This window comes from Natrix helvetica (genome assembly GCF_964273705.1).
Source record: "Natrix helvetica genome assembly, chromosome: 6".
Classification (NCBI taxonomy): Eukaryota; Metazoa; Chordata; class Lepidosauria; order Squamata; family Natricidae; genus Natrix; species Natrix helvetica.
This window is the reverse complement of record NC_138553.1, coordinates 23,498,047-23,518,769: the sequence shown is the minus strand read 5'-3', so window position 1 is coordinate 23,518,769 and position 20,723 is coordinate 23,498,047. Positions and strand designations below refer to the sequence as shown.

The window sequence follows — 20,723 nt, the reverse complement described above, 5'->3', positions numbered from 1 at the left end:
TTCTCCTACATTTTTTGGAACACATTAAAAATACATGGCACAATGAATATTAATATGCTTAATAATATTAAGTACAGAACAGTTTAAATTGTAATTTTAGATGTCAGTGACTTAATTAAAACTTGGAAAATTTATAGCCCAACTCTATTCCAAATATAAACTAAATATATGGAAACAAATAATTGATCTGACGTGCAACAAATCTCCACCATTGTTTTTTTTAAATGTAATTTTAAAAACATAGTTATTTGTAACTCAAATATCTAAACTTCATTCATACAGCATGATAATTTCATAAAGTGCATATGTATCGAAAGTTTTAAAAAATGGCAAAAAAGTAGTATCTGCATTCAATCCAAATTAAATATTATTTCCAATTGAGAAGAAAACCAAAAGAAACCTAACATTGTAATTTTCTAAAAAAAATCCACAAGGTATAAGAATAAGGGAAGACTGAATAAAATTATTACACCAAAAATTAAACAGTTCTGGTTGAGAGATCTCAAAGTATAGATCATCTGGTTAAAGAAAAGGCAAATTAAAAGAGTCTTATGGTTATTTGATTGGCCCAAGTTAGTTGTCCTCACCTATATTAGGAGCAGATAGGCTTATTTGTATCTTTAAAAACTCATTAGATCACAGTTTTGCTTCATAAAGCAATGCATGAACAAATCTTTATACCTGCATACATGCTGAAAAATTGGAAACTGTTCTATCTTCCCTAGCTTCCAATTTCATCTGAACTTCAAATATGGTGGAACGAAAGCCACAAATGGAACATACAGCTAGAAGGATTTAAATTATTTAAAAGAAATAGACCAAATAAAAGAGGAGGTGGAGTGGCACTATATACAAGAAATAACTACATCTCTACAGAAATAGAGCACAACAATGATGAGAACTATCTTGAATGCATTTGGGTCAATATTAAAGGTTGGGGGGGAAACAACATTGCCATAGGTCTATACTACAGGCCACCCAACCAAGCAGAAGAAGTAGATGAACTTTTTGCTGGTCAGCTAACTAAGGTGTGTAGGAAGCATACCACAATAGTAATGGGGGATTTTAACTACCCTGACATCAACTGGGAAACAAACTCTGCGCCAAGTGGAAGATCCAACAGGTTCCTAAGAAACCTAGCAGACAACTTTGTTTCCCAAAAAGTAGAGAGGGGAACAAGGGGATCGGCCATATTAGACTTAATTTTCACTAACAGAGAGGTTTAGGTTTTAGGTTTAGGTTTTAGGTTTAGGTTTGGTATAAACCTGGTAACCATCTTTTCTCAGTCTGAATCAAATGAGGAATTACGGTTACTATATTGTGTATTGATTCAAGCAAAGGCAGTGCCTGCATGTGTTATAAAAACCTATTCATAGCTTGGTTAAAAGTGTTAGATATGTACCATATTTTTCAGAGTACAATACGCACCTTTCTCCCCCCAAAAAAGAGGGTGAAAATCTGGGTGCAACTTATACACTCAATACAGCATTTTTAGCCTCCCGAAACCCCTCCCCCTTCACAAAAATTGACGTGAAGAGGGTTTGGGAGGCCTGCAAAATGTTCCTGGGGGCCGGGGAAGGCAAAAATAGGTGAAAAACGAGCCCCTTTTTGCTCATTTTTGTGCTCCCCTCCACACCCCAAGGAGCACTCTACAAGCTTCCTAAAAACTATGCATGCCCTATTTTTGCTCATTTCTGCCCTCCTTCAGCCCCCAGGAGCACTTTGCAGGCCTTTCAAACCCTCTGCATGCCCCGTTTTTCACAAAAAACGAGACGTGCAGAGGGTTCGGGAGGTCTGCAGAATACAAAAACTTTTTTTTAAATTTACCTCTTCCAAAATCTTGGTGCGTCTTATACTCCGGTGCATCTTATATTCCGAAAAATACGGTACATCCTGATGCTACTCAAGAAATGGAATTCTAGAACCACCATGAAAAAACCCCATAATGAATGTGATTCAAAATGCAAAACATGAACTGACTTCCAGGTTTGAACTACCTGTTGATAATAATGAAGTTTCATCTTTTGCAACTGCCCCGTTTGACGAGTTGGTTCTAACGGCTTGTTGGGTTACTATATTTTGTGTGGTTGCGGCTATGCTAGGTGCAGAAGTAGGATCTACTTGGGAAGATCTTGACTCAAAGTCAAGGAATTCATTTAGATTTGCTGACATCTGAGGGCCTGAAAGGAGAGAAAAGCAAGAGCCCGTCACGTATGATCCCAAGATAGAAATTAATAGAGGTTTGTTTCCTACAGAAATCCTTTTCCTTCAGATGTAGCTGGGATTGTCCATGCAGCAAAAATGGCTTAATAACGTGTTTTTAGGTCTTTGAGGTATATAAAATGTCCACTTTGAATGTTTATTCGCATTACATCTATTTTAAAAACTTATTAATATCAAATCAAAGAGGGGGGTGTCTCTACATGGTTTTTTGTCTGGTATGCTCATTTTAACGGAATGGGACCAACTCGCCACGGGACAAATTCCACATATGGGATAACCCTCTGTGATAAACGTTCTCCACCACTGTTGCCTTGACATTATTTCCACGGACAAAAAATAATAATAAAAATGTATTAATAAAAATCAAAGCGTCGCTATCCATTCTTATCCCTCAAGACATCTGGAACCACACCTGAGCAATAAGTTTCAACTTGGTGCTGCTTACCTAAAGTGCTAGCAGGCAAACATAAAGGGACATTGGACTCTTTGGAAACGGAATGGTTTTTCTTCGTATTTTCAGTTTCTGGAATCTTGGCCTTAGCCTCTGAAATGGAGATTTGCACCTAGACAGAGAAGACAAGCACCAATTTCTCTGTAGTAACCACTATATTTATGGCTGTCAGCATCTAAGGACTCTTGATTCTGCTTCTGGTTGGAAACCAACAGCTTTATGAATCTTTCGCCCAATAGTCTCTATAGATTTTATGGTTTATATAGGAACTAATATCTGGACTTTTTTTTGATGGGGGGGGGGATGTGAGTGAGCATAGGTTCTGAACTCATTCTGCTGAAGGAGAAATATCCCCTTTGGTCCCTAATCACCTGAACATTGGTGTCTATTGCTATATCCTCCCATATGCTGCTGGGTGAGGGGAAAACTGGCTACCAAAAGCAGCATCAATGCAACCTATACCCTCACAAAGTCTTGGATTGGGCTTCCCAATCCACTCTAAGCGTTGTCCTTGAGTTTATAATTCTAAAAAGGCAGTGATATACAGGTGAAACTCGAAAAACTATAATATCGTGCAAAAGTTCATTTATTTCAGTAATGCAACTTAAAAGGTAAAATTAATATATGAGAGACTCATGACATGCAAAGCAAGATAGTTCAAGCCGTGATTTGTCATAATTGTGATGGTTATGGCTTACAGCTCATGAAAACCCCAAATCCACAATCTCAGAAAATTAGAATATTGTGAAAAGGTGCAATATTCTAGGCTCAAAGGGTCCCACTCTAATCAGCTAATTAAGCCATAACACCTGCAAAGGGTTCCTGAGCCTTTAAATGGTCTCTCAGTCTGGTTCAGTAGGAATCACAATCATGGGAAAGACTGCTGACCTGACAGTTGTGCAGAAAACCATCATTGACACCCTCCATAAGGAGGAAAAGTCTCAAAAGGTAATTGCAAAAGAATTTGGATGTTCCCAAAGGGCTGTATCAAAGCACATTAATAGGAAGTTATGTGGAAGGGAAAAGTGTGGAGGAAAAAGGTGCACAAGTAGCAGGGAGACCTCAGCCTGGAGGTCAGGAAAAGGCCATTCAAAAGTGTTGGGGACTTTCGCAAGGAGTGGACTGAGGCTGGAATCAGTGCATCAAGAGCCACCACACAAAGACCGATCCTGGACATGGGCTTCAAATGTCGTATTCCTCTTGTCAAGCCGCTCCTGAACAACAAACAATGTCAGAAGCGCCTTACCTGGGCTAAAGAAAAACAGACCTGGTCTGTTGCTCAGTGGTCCAAAGTCCTCTTTTCTGATGAGAGCAACTTTTGCATCTCATTTGGAAACCAAGGTCCCAGAGTATGGAGGAAGAATGGAGAGGCACACACTGCAAGATGCTTGAAGTCCACTGTGAAATTTCCACAGTCTGTGTTGATTTGGGGAGCCATGTCATCTGCTGGGGTTGGTCCTCTGTGCTTCATTACGTCCAGGGTCAACGCAGCTGTCTACCAGGAGATTTGATTTCATTTTCCAGCAGGACCTGGCACCTGCTCACACTACCAAAAGCACCAAAACCTGGTTCAATGACTATGGGATTACTGTGCTTGATTGGCCAGCAAACTCGCCTGACCTGAACCCCATAGAGAATCTATGGGGCATTGCCAAGAGAAAGATGAGAGACATGAGACCGAACAATGCAGAAGAGCTGAAGGCCGCTATTGAAGCATCCTGGTCTCCCATAACACCTCAGCAGTGCCACAGGCTGATAGCTTCCATGCCACGCCGCATTGAGGCAGTAATTGCTGCAAAAGGGGCCCAAAGGTCCGATATTGTTCTATGTACAATCTTTGTTTTATTGATTGCATGTAATATTCTAATTTTCTGAGATGGTAGATTTGGGGTTTTCATGAGCTGTAAGCCATAATCATTACAATTATGACAAATCACAGCTTGAACTATCTTGCTTTGCATGTAATGAGTCTTATCTCATATATTAGTTTCACCTTTTAAGTTGCATTACTGAAATAAATGAACTTTTGCATGATATTCTAATTTTTCGAGATTCACCTGTATATGATGGTGATATAGTGACTCGTTTTTAAAAAATCCATCCAGCGACTGGGTTCAGAAGCCCAAGAACTCTCCGGTGGGTCTGATGGCAAGCTTGGGATTGGTGCTACTTTGGGTAGGAGAAAAAGAAACTCAAGATATCTTAATTTGGGATGAGGAGCAAGTGTTAGAGAGACTTCAGGGTGGATACATAGGCATGGTCTACCAGATGATGCCTCTGTTGATTAAGAAATGAGAAAAAAGGTGTGATAGGCTGGATGTTTGGGTGGGTACAGTGGTGAAATCTAATTTTTCCCCCTACCGGTTCTGTGGGCGTGGCTTGGTGGTGGGTCATGTGACTGGGTGGGGATGGCCAATTTTTTTCTCACTTTTAAAAGCATTTTTTCTTTAAATGCTTTAAAAAGCTTTTAAAAAAGCTTCCGACGATCGCACGGCTCAGCTGTCAGCCGTGTGATTGTCAGAAGCTTTTTTTTTACTACTGGTTCGCAGAACCAAGGACAATCGTCCCTAACGGTTCAGCCGAACTGGGCTGACCCAGATTTCACACCTGGGTGGGTGTGAGTGGCATCACCAAACTGCTGAATCCTTGGATATGTTAACGTTTGCATGTTTTGTCCTAGTTAGCCAACACAAGGGAGATTTGATTAGGCAAAATTAGCATTTTGGCTTTAGAACAGCTGCTAGGTAATAAGGGTTTTGTTTGCTAATAATCATATCGACCACTTACATTGTAACTTTTGAGCACATATTCATATTATTTGGAAAAACATCCTAATAATATCCTTCACGGTATTAACTTACATTGCTTGAGGCACTGAGAGTTTTGGGGTGGAGATCCAGTTTAGTTCCTGGAAGAAGGACAATATTCATTCATTTTAGAACTTGCTGCATAAGAAAAGGGGAGAGAGGGGATGCTGTTCTATATAAAGGTGCAAATAGTTAAAGGAATTAAAGGCAAGAAGACCCTCCCATCGATTCTGAGATGAATGAATTAATCAATCTAGATAGTGGGCACAATTCAGTAAAACCTGGGAAAGTTTAATTCTAAATAATCAATCAGGACCAGAAAATTTTCACTGTCTGGAGTAATTATTGTTTTTTTTTAAAAAAGGAGACAATTTCATTTGGCCTTTCATTTTTTAATTTTCTGCCAAAAACAATCAGCCACCCACAATCCTGGAACGAAGATTGATAAAAGAAATCAGAAATCTCCAGCTTGATCAATTATTATTCTTTTGTTAATGTAATATCTAGATGGGCAATTAATTTTCCCAAGGGGCCACATTAGAAACTGGGACTGTTATGGAAGCCAAACCAATGGGCTGAACTTAATTCTGCTGCTGGTGCCAATGTGTTGAGGGAGGAAGGAATGTGGAGCCTCACTTCAGCCCAGCCGCTTCTGCCGCAGGTGCAGAAAAACTCTTTCTCTTGCCAGTGAACTAAAGGAGCACGCTTGTCTTCTTCTCCTGCCCCTCCAGCATTCTTAATTACATTTTATTTTGTAACTTCCAAGTGGCCTCACATGGGCCAGAAAGGGACAGCCAAAATGCCCAGGTCTGATGTATATGATGGGTTGATCTGAAACTCCAACGACATTTTTAAAGATTTGCAGGTCTGACTTTTTAAGTTTCTTTAAGAAAAGAGCATTGTTCAGAAACTGTAGCTTTAGGTTGCTTCAAAATATCCATACTATGCTTTCTTTCCATCTGTGAAATCTTTTGGTTTGTTGTTAAGATTTCAAGTCTCCTCTGACATTTGAAAGGTACACTATAAAATCAATCTTTGTTAAGACAAATTGGGTCCTTTTGTCACTTTATGCTTTGCTTGCTACATCCTGACCCAAGGAAGACAGATTGTGTGATGACATGCACCAATCTCCAACGGATCAGCAAGATCTTAGAATGGAAGTTAGGCCAGAATCAATCCCAAACCACAAGAGACATTCCAGGAAAAAAAAAGAAGAGTTATGCAACTATTTTACTCATGTAACTTATAAACTTGCTTTAATTTTGGGAAATGTGCTACTTTACCTTGCACACAGGAGGACTGTGGCTCAGGTGTCACAGTAAAGGGTACGTCAGTTGCAACTGGCGTGGGCACATCTAAATGTAGTTGAAGAAGGTATCCTTCAACAGTAGGAACTTCATCCCATTTAACTTGAAATGAATTAGTTGTAGCTCTGATCAGCTGTACCTGCGATGGTGCTGGTGGTTTCTCTTAAAAGAGAAGAATGCAATTACAATAAAATGTAAGTCTTTTTTAAAGAAGATTTAAAATTTTCCAATACAAGCATTATGTATACAGCATGCTACAAAAAAGAAGCATTTATTCCAGCAAGTTCTCAAATGAAGAGAAGGAACATACATTAATATCGTAAAGATAGTCCAAGCCTATCTAATATCTGGTGTCAAAACTCTATGAGAGTGTATCTCAATCTCAACCATTTTAAGATGTGTGCAGTTCAACTTCCAGAATTCCCCCCCCCCCCCCCCCCGAGATTCCCTCCTGATACCCAAACCTATAGGCACAAAATTCCTCAATATCCTTTGTTTGGACAGTTTTGATTAAAGGAGAAAATCATGGTTTGCTCAAATATGTAAGCTGGGAAGGAAAAGGAAAAGGCTTAAAGTATTTTCTTAATTCTTCAAACTACAGGGCAGGAATAACAGTAACAGATGTTAGAATTGAAATGTTAGAACTGAAATGTTAAAATGGAATCAATCACAGGATCCTTCATTAAGCGGGTCTTATTTACTGAACTAATTTAACTGCCTGGGTTCTCATAACACAAAACAATAAACTAACCATATTTCAGCCTTGTGGATTGTGTAAATCCAGCCTAAGTGTGGAGTCTCAGAAGAGAGCAATTCTTGCATATTTACATTAGCTAGCTGATTTTTTTAAAAGTTTCAAAACCAGAAAAGCAAATATTTAAATCTGAGCAAGTTTTTAATCCCCATCAATAATGTTATCAGAAAGTATTAAGTAGACCACTCACCTGTATCTAGATACCAAAGATCTTTACAACAAACTTGATTGTTCCAAGCTTTCCTGTAACCGTCTCTGCCACTCCATATATACAAGCGAGAACCAACAATGACTGTGCAGTGGCCAGCTCTTGGACCTGGTAACACATTGTTTTTATCTTCTTGACAATCTGGGATTAGATTTATCCATTCTAAAGTATCTGATAACAAATTAAATAAAAACAAATTAATATTTGACGGCATTAGGATTTAATCAAATTAACTCTACGCTGACTGCTTAATACACACTAACTCATAATGAGCAAGTTCATTCTTACCATTGTTTATTGGAGGTAGAAAAACAAAATAGACCAGGAAATCCTATAAAATCTATGCAATGTACATAGTTATTAACTAGAGTTAAACTAGCAACAAGTCGGACAATAGTTATTTACTGGCTTAAAAGGTATCATGGTTTGTTTATTCACTCTATTCACATATTTAAACAATTTAAACTAGGTGACTGGAGGCTAAAACATATGAAGAATGGTTGCAGGAACTGTGTATGTCTAGAATTCCAGTTGATGAATGTATGAGACAAAATCATGTTGGTAAAATTACAGTCTACCATCCTATTTGATATGACTAGTTTAATGAAAAGAAGGACTAGGAGAGACATGATAGCAGTGTTCCAATATCTCAGGGGTTGCCACAAAGAAGAGGGAGTCAAACTATTCTCCAAAACACCTGAGAGTAGGACAAGAAGCAATGGGTGAAAACTGATCAAGGAGAGAAGCAATTTAGAATTAAGGAGAAATATCCTGACAGTTAGAACAATTAATCAATGGAACAACTTGCCTCTAGAAGTTGTGAATGCTCCAACATTGGAAGTTTTTAAGATGTTGGATAACCATTTGTCTGAAATGGTGTAGGGTTTCCTGCCTAAGCAGGGGGTTGGACTAGAAGACCTCCAAGGTCCCTTCCAATTCTGTTATTCTATTCTATATAACACACGGCAGCATCCATAGCAAAGCACAATGAAATAAAAAAGAGCTTGTATGTGAAGTCATCATATGAATGATTATTTACTTGCATCCCAATGCCTGATGCAAGTACATAATTATGGCATTGATGAGATAGACACCATGTTTCAACATTCGCCCTTTAGGTCCAGCAAGTCCTAGGAAGCTAGAGATTTAAAACCTGCTCTTCATTTTAGCCACTCCCACCTTCCTCATATGATACAGCCATAGTTCCTGATAAGCATAAGGGGTTGCGCATTGCATTATGGGTGTGGCACGCCCGTACATGACGCCCCTGTGCTCCCCCTGCTTATGGCACACGAGCCAAAAAAGGTTCGCCATCGCTGGGTTAATGTATTGTTTTGTTACAATTTCCAGTATTAGTTTAAGAACACAGCGATATTAATTGTAGGGTTATCTAATGTAGTGGAATCGCTGCTATGCACAAGGCAGAAAAGTGATGGCAGTAAGTGATAAAAAATGAAGTATACTAACCTAAATTTAAGTAAGAAAATGAACCAGTACATTTCCACTCCCCATCTTGAGCAGGGAGGCCCTCATCTGTACTCTGTGGGATCCACCCACCAAAAATGTACATTCTGCAAATATAAGAACATTGAGGGTGAAGACAAGAACAATGTGGGGAAGGATATATAAGCACAATTAATTTCCAAGTTTCATTTCATCTTACAAATTATACAGAAACTACTAGTTCCTAACTAAAACTTTATCTTGCCCCCCCTTTCCCATTTCTCCACTCCTCTCAAGCCGTACACTCAGAGAAATGAAGAACCAATCACGTTTTTGCTTACTGGATTTCATAGAAGATATTAATACAAAACTGATTATTAAAGTTGTTTTAGAAACTGCATTAAAATAATGTATTATTAATTTATTTGGGTGATGTCTTAGTTTTGAAAGGATAGAACAATTTCAATTGGCTTTATAAATTGCATTAGTCTATGGCAGGGGTGTCCAAAGTTGGCAACTTTAAGACTTGTGGACTTCAACTCCCAGAATTCCCCAGCCAGCTCTGCTGGCTGGGGAATTCTGGGAGTTGAAGTCCACAAGTCTTAAAGTTGCCAAGTTTGGACACCCCTGGTCTATGGCTTATTCAGTCATGATTTACTGAAATTATGAATATGTTGAACCATAAAGCAATGGCTTATACCTCTGTAGGCTTAAAGCAAACATCACATTGTACCTTCGCATGATGGGTGAACCTACATTGTGCCATATACATGAATTACTATAAAACATATTAAAACATCATAGTATTTGGACAGCAGATTATCACAAGTTATATTGGGCTAACTGAAAGAGGACTCAACTTCTTTCAATCAATCTTTTCAAATCATGAAATGACTGTGTTTCATTCAGAATTTTAGGGAGAGGGAGGTCCTAATACTATCTTTCCCTTGGTTTTTGATCTTTTTTTTTCCAAACAGATTTTTTTTTTTTAAAGAATACAGAATTACTACATGCCTTCTGAATGGTGGTACAAACTGTTTCCAAATCTGATCATCTCTAGCAACAAGCCAATCTTAAAACAACTAGGCCAGTGATGGCAAACCTATGGCACGCGTCCCATAGGTGGCATGCGGAGCCATTCGTCAGGGCACGCGAGGTTCTGCCCTGTCAGCGCGCATGTGCGTGCTGGCCAGCTGAGTTCACCCTTTTTTAAAAGCTATTTTTTGCCCTCCCCAGGCTCCAGAGCCTTTATAGGAGCCTGGAGAGGGCGAAAAGAGCCTCCCCTGCCCCCCCCCCCCGACGCCCTCCGGAGGCTTCATGAGCTTCCCCGAAGCCTCTGGAGTGCAAAAAACTGGCCCTACGGGCAAACCAGAAGTTCGGGAACGGACTTCCAGTTTGCTCGGAGGGTCGTTCTGACTGCTCCGGAGGCTTCAGGGAAGTGTCCTGAAGGTCCCTGAAGCCTCCGGAGGGCTTCCAGGGGGGGGGAGGCTGTTTTTACCCTCCCCAGGCTCCTATAAAGCCTCTGGAGCCTGGGGAGGGCAAAAAAAGCATGCAAAAAATGGGGGGCCGCGCCTGTAGTGCGCGCATGCGTACTGTGGGGGTCACACATTGCATTATGGGTGCAGCACGCCCGCACACTACCCCCCTGCACTCCCCCCGCTTATGGCAAGTGAGCCAAAAAAGGTTCGCCATCGCTGAACTAGGCCATATTAGCGAAGAACATGATAATGTAGAGATAGTGCATAATTTCCTTCATGGGGCAGCTGACGTCCATAGTCCACTATCTTTATTTGTGACACAGTAGAGAGTCAAAATGGTGGACTGGTTAAAAGCATGAGACATGAAACTGAATTCTAGTCCTTCTTAGGTCCAAAGCCAGCTGTGGAACTTTGAGCTAGTCACTCCCTTTCAGCCCTAAGGAAGGAGGCAAGAGCAAACCACATTCAAAAATGTTGTCAAGAAAACTGCAGGGACTTGTTTAGGCAACTGGCTGGAGTCAAGGCTGATTTGGAGGTCCCTATAAACATCATGGCAAGCAATCACAGTATCATCTATTACTAAACCTAATCATTGATATATTAGATCAGTGGTGTCTAAACTTGGGAACTTTTAAGACTTGTGGACTTCAATTCTCAGAATTCCCCAGCTGGCTGGGGAATTCTGGAAGTTGAAGTCCACAAGTCTTAAAGTTCCCATGTTTGGACACCCCTGCATTAGATCATTAGATACATTCCCTCGTGGCACAATTATACACTTTTCATGTCAACATTACAGAGTGCACATTTAATTTGAACAATGTTCTGTGCGGGTGACAAGAAGGGACGATATCCAATGAATGGTTATGGATCGCTTTTTCATTCTGCAACTCAAATGAAACATAAAAATCTAGGAAAGGATATGAGGCTGTTTGATTCTGTAGCAATGTAATTTATTTGGGAGTTTCATATAAGAAGATACTATTTGTGCAATGCCAAAAATGAAGGTTGGGGGAGCTCAAAGAACCCTTGGCAGCCGTTGCCAGAGTGACTTTTATACAGACTCATCTAATATTCCAGTTCCATCCATTCCTGAGCCTAGAAGCCTTGCTCACGGTGACCCATCCATTAGCCACCTCTTGTTTGGATTACTGTAACTTATTCTAGATGGAGCTACCCTTGAAGAACATTCAGAAACTGCAACTGGTCCAGAACGTAGGCAGTTTTTGGTATTTCTCATTATGCCACTCCAAATACTATTGCTCTACAAGTGGCATTGTAGGCATCTCTAGGAGATTTCTGGGTGAAATTCAAGTTGCTGGTTATTATCTATAAAGCTCTCGCAGCGTAGGGCCAGCTTCTTGAGGGATCATCTTTCTCCCGTTGCTTCTGTTTGTCCCACCAGATCTAGTAGAGACGGCATGCTCCAACAGGGGCCTTCTATCAAACCATGTCATTTTGTTGGATGCTGGGGTTGTGCCTTCTCAGTGGCAGTACTTGCTCTGTGGAATAGCATCCCTCTGGAGTAATGTTTCTCAACCTTAAGACATCTGGACTTCAACTCCCAGAATTCCCCAGCCAACATGGAGGATTCTGAGACTGTCCAAAGACCTTAAAGTTGCCAAGGTTGAAAAACACTGATGTAGAGATTTAAATGGACCCAACCCTATTAGTCTTTCATAAGGCATTGAAGTTTCCCCAAGCATTTGAGTCAGATGAATACGTGACTTCTGTTGTTATTGAGAAGGGGGGGGGGGTTGGGATGGGGGGGGGATTACTGTCTATCTTTGGCCATTGGGGGTTATATGAGGTGAATTTTCTGCATTTTAATCTTTGTAAGATGCCCAGAGTCACTTGAGCGAGATAGGAAACTACTGTATATCATCTCCTTTTAATGACCCCATAATCCCTTGCGGGGTGGAGTCTGGGCAACTGAATGGAGCTGAGCATTTACTGGCCAGATGTCCTTCCTGTCGCCAATGCAGAGTTATATTCTCAGTGTGCCCAGAGAGAGAAATATCTGCCTCTACCTAGGATCAAACTCACAGCCTCCTGACTGTTAAGGCGAGAGCTCCACCTCTAGGCCGCTGTACCACTCAGAGGCAACTACTGTATATAAATCAAATACATAAATAAAGTGCATTATGTAGGGTTTTTTTTTTTTTACAGAACACACGTTTGGTGTCCAGTGCTTATAGTGGTGGAATTCAGAGGCAAATCTCCTTATCCTGAATTCTGGTCAGATTTCTAACAACAATTAATGCACACTGACTGTAGGGAAACAAATATTCTATTGTGTTTCTGAGTTCTTCTGAGTTTTATATACAAATGGATATCACATTAGCAGGGGCGGTATGGAGATCACATGACTCCAACTTAAATAGAAATGTAATGCCCCAAAAACGTATCTTGAGGGATAAGGTTAGATAGACACCAGAATATATGCTATAATGTATAGCTGCAATCTTCAATGAAATAATAGGGCTAGAAAACACGTAAGTTATAAAAAAGCAGTATTACCAATGATAGCAATCAACTACAAATTCTTATTTATAATGAATAATCCTGCAACATCTTAAACAAACTATATGGATTGGTTACAGTATTATACTGCAACTTCTAGAAATATGACATTAGCATTGCTCTTATGCTACTTCATGCTACAAAGCATTTTCTCCTCCTAAAGCACCAACGTATAATAATATATCAATGCATAAGTGAGCCTTTCCTGCTTTCAAAGCTCTTTGTCTTTTTCTTCTCCTTTCTAAAAGACGTAATGGGCTTTCTAATTAAATTTGAAGTCATGCGCAGAGGATTATATGTCCCCAAATAAAAAACATATGTTCTTTAAGAACTCCATTTTGGTTTCCCGGGGGCCTATTGTTAGCTCCCCTAATCTGCCAGGCAGTTTCTGGCAGGGCTGAAGCTCACTACATTCCACATTACAAGCAGGATCCCTAAATACAAACACTAGAGTAATGGTCTCCTACTAGGTGTACCTTTCTATAGGTGAGCTTTTAACAACAGACATACTTGTTTCCTATTACACTGGCTGCATGGAGACTACGGGGAAGTGGCACTGTCCCTTTAGTTTCTGGTTTCGCCCAAGTCATTGTCTCTATTAAGGGAAAAAACAGAGAAAGCATATAGAAGGGATTACTTATTTATATCATTTATACAGCCATCCATGTTCTAACCAACTCTAGCTGGCTCCCAATAAAAAAAAAACTTTATGAGCATTTTATTACTCCATGAACATTTATGCAAGACACAGTCGTAACATATTGTTTTTCAGACTTCAGGAAATTTGTCATGCATAGAGATGCTAGGGAGGGTTATTTTTGAAAAGTATTTTGGTAGGCACCAAAAGTTAGTGACAACATACAGGAAGGTGGTACTTTAAATGGTGGAACACTTATTTTTCAGTGCCATTTGCTATGAAAATTGGTAATCTTCCTTAGACTTTTCAGAATCCAAATTCCGAATATAAAGTTTTATGCAAGATTACAGACAAGCAAAATAAAAAGGAAAAATTGCCATTGTTAGTTTTACACTTGCATTTCATCTCTCAAATAAGATCTTTTGAGTTATGGAAATGGAACTTGTATTATCACATGTGTACAGTATTATCCACCTTCAATTCTAGGGTCTGAGGTATCCTACCAATTATTATTGCATTTGCAAAACAAGTGTTAAAGGACAAAGCCATCTCTCAAAACAAGTCATTAGTCTTGTTTTGACTAAATAGTTTCAAGACTATTTTGTTTTTAAATAATTAGTCAAAGAAACAATATTTTGAAATTCTTTTTAAAAATGAGAGTTTAAAAAATACTTATCATGTTAGCAGTATTAAAACATAATGCAACAAATAGATTTTTTTTAAATCTAATTTTGATGAAACTTAGAAATGGCTACATTCCATTAAGTCAAACTGCTTATTTTGCTGTGTACTGTAATAGCATTCAGATAGAACTGAAGTTTAAGAATAAATTTACAAGGTGATGCAAACTTTCCCATCACATAACAAATCCTTCCGAATTAATTATTCCTTAGTGTATTTTTTTAAAAAAAATAACTCACACAACTTTACTTGCACTTGTACTCACCTATATCAAGCTCCCAAAGGTCATTCAGCCGGCAACCAGACATCCCTCCAAACATAAACATTTTTGGATTTCCCAAGTCTTTTTTACAGTATATAACAGCTGTGTGGGATTCTCTGGGAGACGGCAAAACTCCCCTGGTCAATGGAATGCTCCAGCCTATGACTCCTGATCCATGCTGTAGCTCCAATTCATAGAAATCGTTTAAATATCTAAGGTGGGTTATAAATACAGAAAACACCAATAACTTTCTATGGCACTACCATAAAGAAATTTCAACCTGTAAATGCAATCCCAGAGTTTTTACAACAATGCCTTTATTTTTTTGCAAAGGATACAGTATATTAAATGTTTTTTTTTTAAACCAGATTTCAAAAGGAAAAAAAATATAGGAATTTTCCTCGCCTGGAAATTCATCAAAACTACCTTATGTTTTCCGGAGGCATTTTAAAACTTTTTTCCCCACAATGCCAATTTTAAAACGGATGGGGTAGAGACCCAACTTTTAGATTAGTATAACTGTAGGCTAAATAACAAACAAACTGAAATATGTACAGACACTGCAACTTAAGGTGCTAAAGCAAAATTAAGAGGTTTTAAAATGTCACTCATTAGCTCTGATCAATTAATGAAAACCATTAAACCATACATCACTATACGTTTAAGATGATCTTAATGTAAACTGCTCAAATGCTACTAGCAAGCATGTTTTTGCTGTTATTTTCAAGCATTGAGCATTTTCAAGCATATTTCTGGATTAAAGAATGATCAGTTTGACAGTTCATTGCCAATCTTTCGTTTGATATTAGTAATTATGAATAGATTTGAATACTAAATAGGCTCACTATCTACATTCTAACGGATTTTACCGTATAGCTCAGTGATGGTAAACCATTTTCTTATGGCATGTGAAAATTGTGTGTGCATGGCCACACCAATTTGATCCTCCCTGCCTACCTGCCATGCATACACACACGCACGCGCACACACACACACACGCCCATGCACGCATGACCCCTACCCAGGTTCCGGAGGCTTTCCTGAAGCCTGGGGAGTGCGAAAATGGCCTCCCCTGGCCCCCAGGAAGCCAGAAACGGATCGTTTCTGAACTTCCGGTTGGCCCGATGGGGCCGTTTTTTGCCCTCCCCAGGCTTCAGGAAGACCTCCAGCCCGAACGCCCAAAAGCCCATTTGAAAGCCCTCCAGAAGGGCGAAAATCAGCTGGCCAGCATGCAGCTGGTGTGCCAGAAAATATGGCTCCGCGTGCCACCTGTGATACATGCCATAGGTTCGCCATCACAGGTACAGCTGATTAAAAGTGAGACAACCTAAACAAATCATACTAAATATTCTGTTCCAAACTCATCCAGCATACCTGGGAATGTTATTGTTTGAGTCTTCGCTCTCATTTGCCAGTCCACCAAATAAGTAACACTTGTTGCCATATAGACAGAAGCTATGGCCAAGGCGAGGGCATGGAGGCAAACCTGCTGAAGGGGGCTGGGGTCTCATTTTCTTCCACAGCCATCGACTTGCCTTGTGGATGGAAAAAGAGCATGTTGAGAAATGCAAGCAAAATTGTTTACGAAATTACTACTATTGTGGCTGCCAGACACCAAACTCTCATCCAAGTAAGCAAGCACTGTTCTTCAATCAATTGTCTAAAAATGCCTCTAGAAACTATGTGAGGACCAGAAGCATTAATGGAAATAAAGGTTGTGATGGAGCTGGTTCTTTCATTTCCAGCATGCTAGCTTTCATAATCTTTTTTTTTAAAGTATGGTACCATATTTTAAATACTTTTTTTTAAGTACTAGTAGTCACCAAAGAATGTGTTGGAAAGTACATTGTTATCTACAGATGCCATTCCAGGATCCATAAGATAAGGATTTGCCGTATTTTACCTCCCAGAAGTCAGAATTCTATCTGGCAAAAGTTTCAAAGGAAATCCCAAATCAGCCTGATATTATGGGTAGTTATGTCCTTGCAATCTTCTTAGCAAGGTTTTGCAGAAATGGTTTATTATTGCCTCCTTCCTAGGGCTGAGAGAGACTGACAGCCCATGGTTACCCAGTTGGCTTTGCAGTTAAGGCAGGACTCATGATTTCCTTTTTTTCCAGCCTGGTGTCTTAACCATTAATATAAAGTATATATATATATATATATATATATATATATATATATATATATATATATATATATATATATGTGTGTGTGTGTGTGTGTGTGTGTGTGTGTGTGTGTGTGTGTGTGTGTGTGTGTGTGGTGTGTGCGTGTGTGTGCGTGTGTGCGCTATTGCTATTATATCAATCCATTCCAACCTTAATATGTACAATATTTAGGGACCCATTTAAGAATGTATTAAATGATATCAAGATTCTCAACCTAGGTAAATAATTGTGAAAATCAATCATACGGTACCTGCAGTTCATACAAATCATTGCTATATCTTCCATATTCAACCATTCCTCCAAACACTAATATTCTGGTACCATCACAGACAAATCCATGGGCTGCACACCCTGGTGGAATATCTCCTCTGACAGCAGGAAGAAACCATTGGTTTGTGGCTGCAGCAAAAGAGACACAAAAATGGACCTAGGTCATAATTAATAGTATGAGCCTCATACGACTTCTAAACAAGACACCCACAAATTTAAACACAGAATAAGTATAAGTATAATCTTTATTGGAGTGGAATGATTGTGGTTGTATTTAAAAGTCTCACAGCCCTAGGATAGAAACTATCTTTAAACCTGTATTTTTGGCTGGCTGGACTTTGATGCCTTCTGCCTGATGGTAGAAGTGCAAAGAGACATTGATCAAGATGTGATCCAAATACCAGACAGTTTTCATTTTTGCAGAATAACTTAAAGCAGAGTTGGGATAATTTGATCACACAATTTTGTACTTCAAAACTCCATGCAAAGTATTGCAGAAAAATCAATAGGTCCCAATTTATTTTTTGCCAACTTGCCCATCAAACTTTGTACAGTATATTAAAAATTAATATTAAAAAAATAAACATCATATGATCAGGTTCTGAACCCAAAACTATTCCTATATTTCATTTGCAGTGTAAAAACTATCATTCTCATAATCTTCCTTCATCTAATTTCAGCATAGTCTCTTTCTTTCCCTAAGCACAAAGATTTACTTAATAAAACCCTGTTTTATGAAAAAAAAGTCCCTACATTCATCCTCACCGAAACAGATTGGATCATGAAGTTTCAAAGTGTACAAATATATCTCATACCTACTAGGAGCCCCGTTCCCAAACTAGCAATACATTCCTCCTATCATCTACCTCTAGCTTTCCTTAGCTAGGCTAATCACATCCATTGTGATATCCCAATTTCAGCAAACCTAATTGGTTATCAGTCTATACTTTGAACAACTTTATTACAGATAGTCCTCAACGTATGGCCATAATTGTTCCAAAATTTCCACTGCTAAGCAAAACAGCAATTAAGTGAGTTTTGCCCCATTTTAAGACCTTTCTTGCTACAGTTGTTAAGTGAATCGCTGCAGTTGTTAAATAAATCTGACTTCCCCATTGACTTTGCTTGTCAGGAAGTTGAAAAAGGTGACTCCGGGATATTGTACCTGTCATATATGCATACCAGTTGCCAAACATCCCAATTTTGATCACCCGACCATGAGGATGCTGTTACAGTCATGGGAAAAACATTCATAATCACTTTTTTCAATGCCACTGGAATTTCACTAAACAAAAGGTTGTAAGTCACCAAACAAAAGGTTGTAAGTCAAGGACTACTTGTAAATACCAAATTGTTGGCCTATAATCAAGGTTCAAATCTGTTACCGCCAATACCTTCCAACTATCTCCCTCATTTATCATGTGCAAATTTCCAAACATACTTTCCATTCATAATCTCTCAATGCAAAATTGCTGGACACACATCATCTTTTCCTAGAACTCGGCATTCTACTTTTTCATCTTAACACGGTTTCAAATGCTTTCACATATTCTCACCAAATATTTTGTCACTTCCTGACCCATGCTTATAGCAATATCACCTATTTTTAATATAGATTCACAATATCTTTATTTATCCACTGACTCAAAGCATTTTTATTGGAAAGCTTAATTGAAATAAATCATACAATAATTCACAATCCCTCCATGATGAAAGCATTATACATTATTTATAATTATAATTGTTACTTTGTAATTTATTATTTGACAAAGTATTTTACACAGTCAACTAAACTTAACAGAAAAATGTTTTGATGACTTTGCAGTTCTTGACATATTTTTATCTTTATTACCTATATTGTATCTATAATGTATACACCTATATTGCTCATATTCTTTATTATGCACTACTTTATATGAATCTTCCTTATCTCTGGATACAATGCCTTTTTTTTACTGTTATACTCATCTTTATTCAGACCATACATTATCTGATTAGCATCACCATCAGGCAAAGTTATGAAAGACAAAAGTTATTCCATCTTCATCTAACAGATGTACTGTTATACGACAGGGGAATAGAGGTTTGCACGTTTAGATAGCTAATCTTCAATAGTACTTATCTTGTGTACACAAAATACACACAGCACAAAAAGATATATACAGTAAACCCCCAAACCCTAAAAATCTTCATGCCCTTCTTCTACCACACTAAGATAGTAATTCCCTGCTTGAATATGTCATTATAACCAAAAAAAAATAAAAATAAAAATAAAGGTGCATGCAGAGACTAAGAGTATGCCCTTGGAGATAGGAACTATAAAGCAAATATAAAGCAACACACCCAAAGTTGATGTACCAATGGAATTAACCAGTTCACTCAATATCCTGCGGTGACTCAATTTTCTACGTTGGTACACTTTATGGCCAACACATTAAACTGAAATTTGTGGTTGGGTGAATCTTGCAGGGAATAAATTCTGTAGGAAAAATCAGGCTGTTTCCCACCCTCCGGTCGCCAATCTGTACCCCACCCAGGTTATAAAAGAAGGAAAAGCGCCACACAAGTTCAGCCCAGAGAACGAGGACTAAACCTCCGCGGATGCCCTTGAGCCAAAATCGCTTCGGAGCCTCCCTTGGGATTAAGCGCAAAAGGCTGGTTCCGTGTCAGCGAATACACACGTCCTCCGTGTCCCCTTAAAGCCCAACAGGGAAGGAGAGCAGAAATTTCCCTCCGCCCCGAAGGGCAGAGGACTAAATCGTCGGGGCAAACTCCCAAGCCTAGCATCCCCAGCCACTCACCGGGCGCCTTCCTCCCACCATTACCCCCGTTTCGCAGACACGTCCTCCCTCTCGTCCAACCCGACCCTGAGACCCCCGCGCCGAAGGCCTTTTCGCGGCTAGCGAAGCAGCAGCAGCAGTTACTGCTGGAGGGGGAAGCGCCCAGCCGGGGCAACCGAGCCCGCCCTGTTTCTCCTTCCCTTCCTTCTCCCCCCCCCCCCCCATCCGCACCGGTATTGTACACATGCAGCTCATCGGCGATGCCTTCGTTGCCGCCCCCGAAGATGATGACCAGCTCGCGGATCGCCACGGCGCGATGGCCGTGCCGGGATCGGGGAACCGGCCCCGTGAAAGAAGAAACGCGCCTCCAATTCAGGGCAGCGGCGCCTGCCGCCATTTTGCCCGCCCACGCCCACAATGCACCGCGGCGGGGCCTGAGGCAGCTGCTGGGGAGTTTGGCGAGGAAGCCGGGCCGGGCCGGCCTGGGAGAAGTGCGGGGAAAGAAGCTGCAGCAGCCATAATAACAATAATGATGATGATAATGATAAAACTAAGATGCTGGCAACAACCCGTATTAACCATCAATGCCAGTCAATAATATTTGTGATACATTTTCAAACGTTCAATTGACTCTGTTTCATGTTTAATGAATAAAAGAAGAAGAATGATAACAACAACAATAACATTGTACATCTTAAGAAGATACTTGGTTGATACCTAGGATGCTGGCAG

The 20,723-nt window shown here is 39.6% G+C and overlaps 1 protein-coding gene across 3 annotated transcripts in view; it reads right to left on the bottom strand.

Moving 5' to 3' along the window:
• HCFC2 (host cell factor C2) overlaps positions 1-20,399 on the bottom strand; it is a 31,686-nt gene extending 11,287 nt beyond the window's left edge. Inside the window, exons 1-11 of one of the 3 annotated variants that reach the window (XM_081958487.1) lie at positions 20,223-20,399; positions 17,192-17,340; positions 16,146-16,306; positions 14,775-14,983; positions 13,702-13,786; positions 9,218-9,321; positions 7,733-7,921; positions 6,765-6,950; positions 5,536-5,582; positions 2,669-2,786; positions 1,998-2,180 (exon numbers count right to left, since the gene is read on the bottom strand). In XM_081958487.1, coding sequence (XP_081814613.1) covers positions 1,998-2,180; positions 2,669-2,786; positions 5,536-5,582; positions 6,765-6,950; positions 7,733-7,921; positions 9,218-9,321; positions 13,702-13,786; positions 14,775-14,983; positions 16,146-16,306; positions 17,192-17,340; positions 20,223-20,388 — 1,597 coding nt within the window. In that variant the 5' untranslated portion in view covers positions 20,389-20,399. The remainder of the gene's footprint in view (positions 1-1,997; positions 2,181-2,668; positions 2,787-5,535; positions 5,583-6,764; positions 6,951-7,732; positions 7,922-9,217; positions 9,322-13,701; positions 13,787-14,774; positions 14,984-16,145; positions 16,307-17,191; positions 17,341-20,222) is intronic. The other 2 variants (XM_081958488.1, XM_081958489.1) reach the window with 2 other exon arrangements.
• Positions 20,400-20,723: the final 324 nt, after the last annotated feature.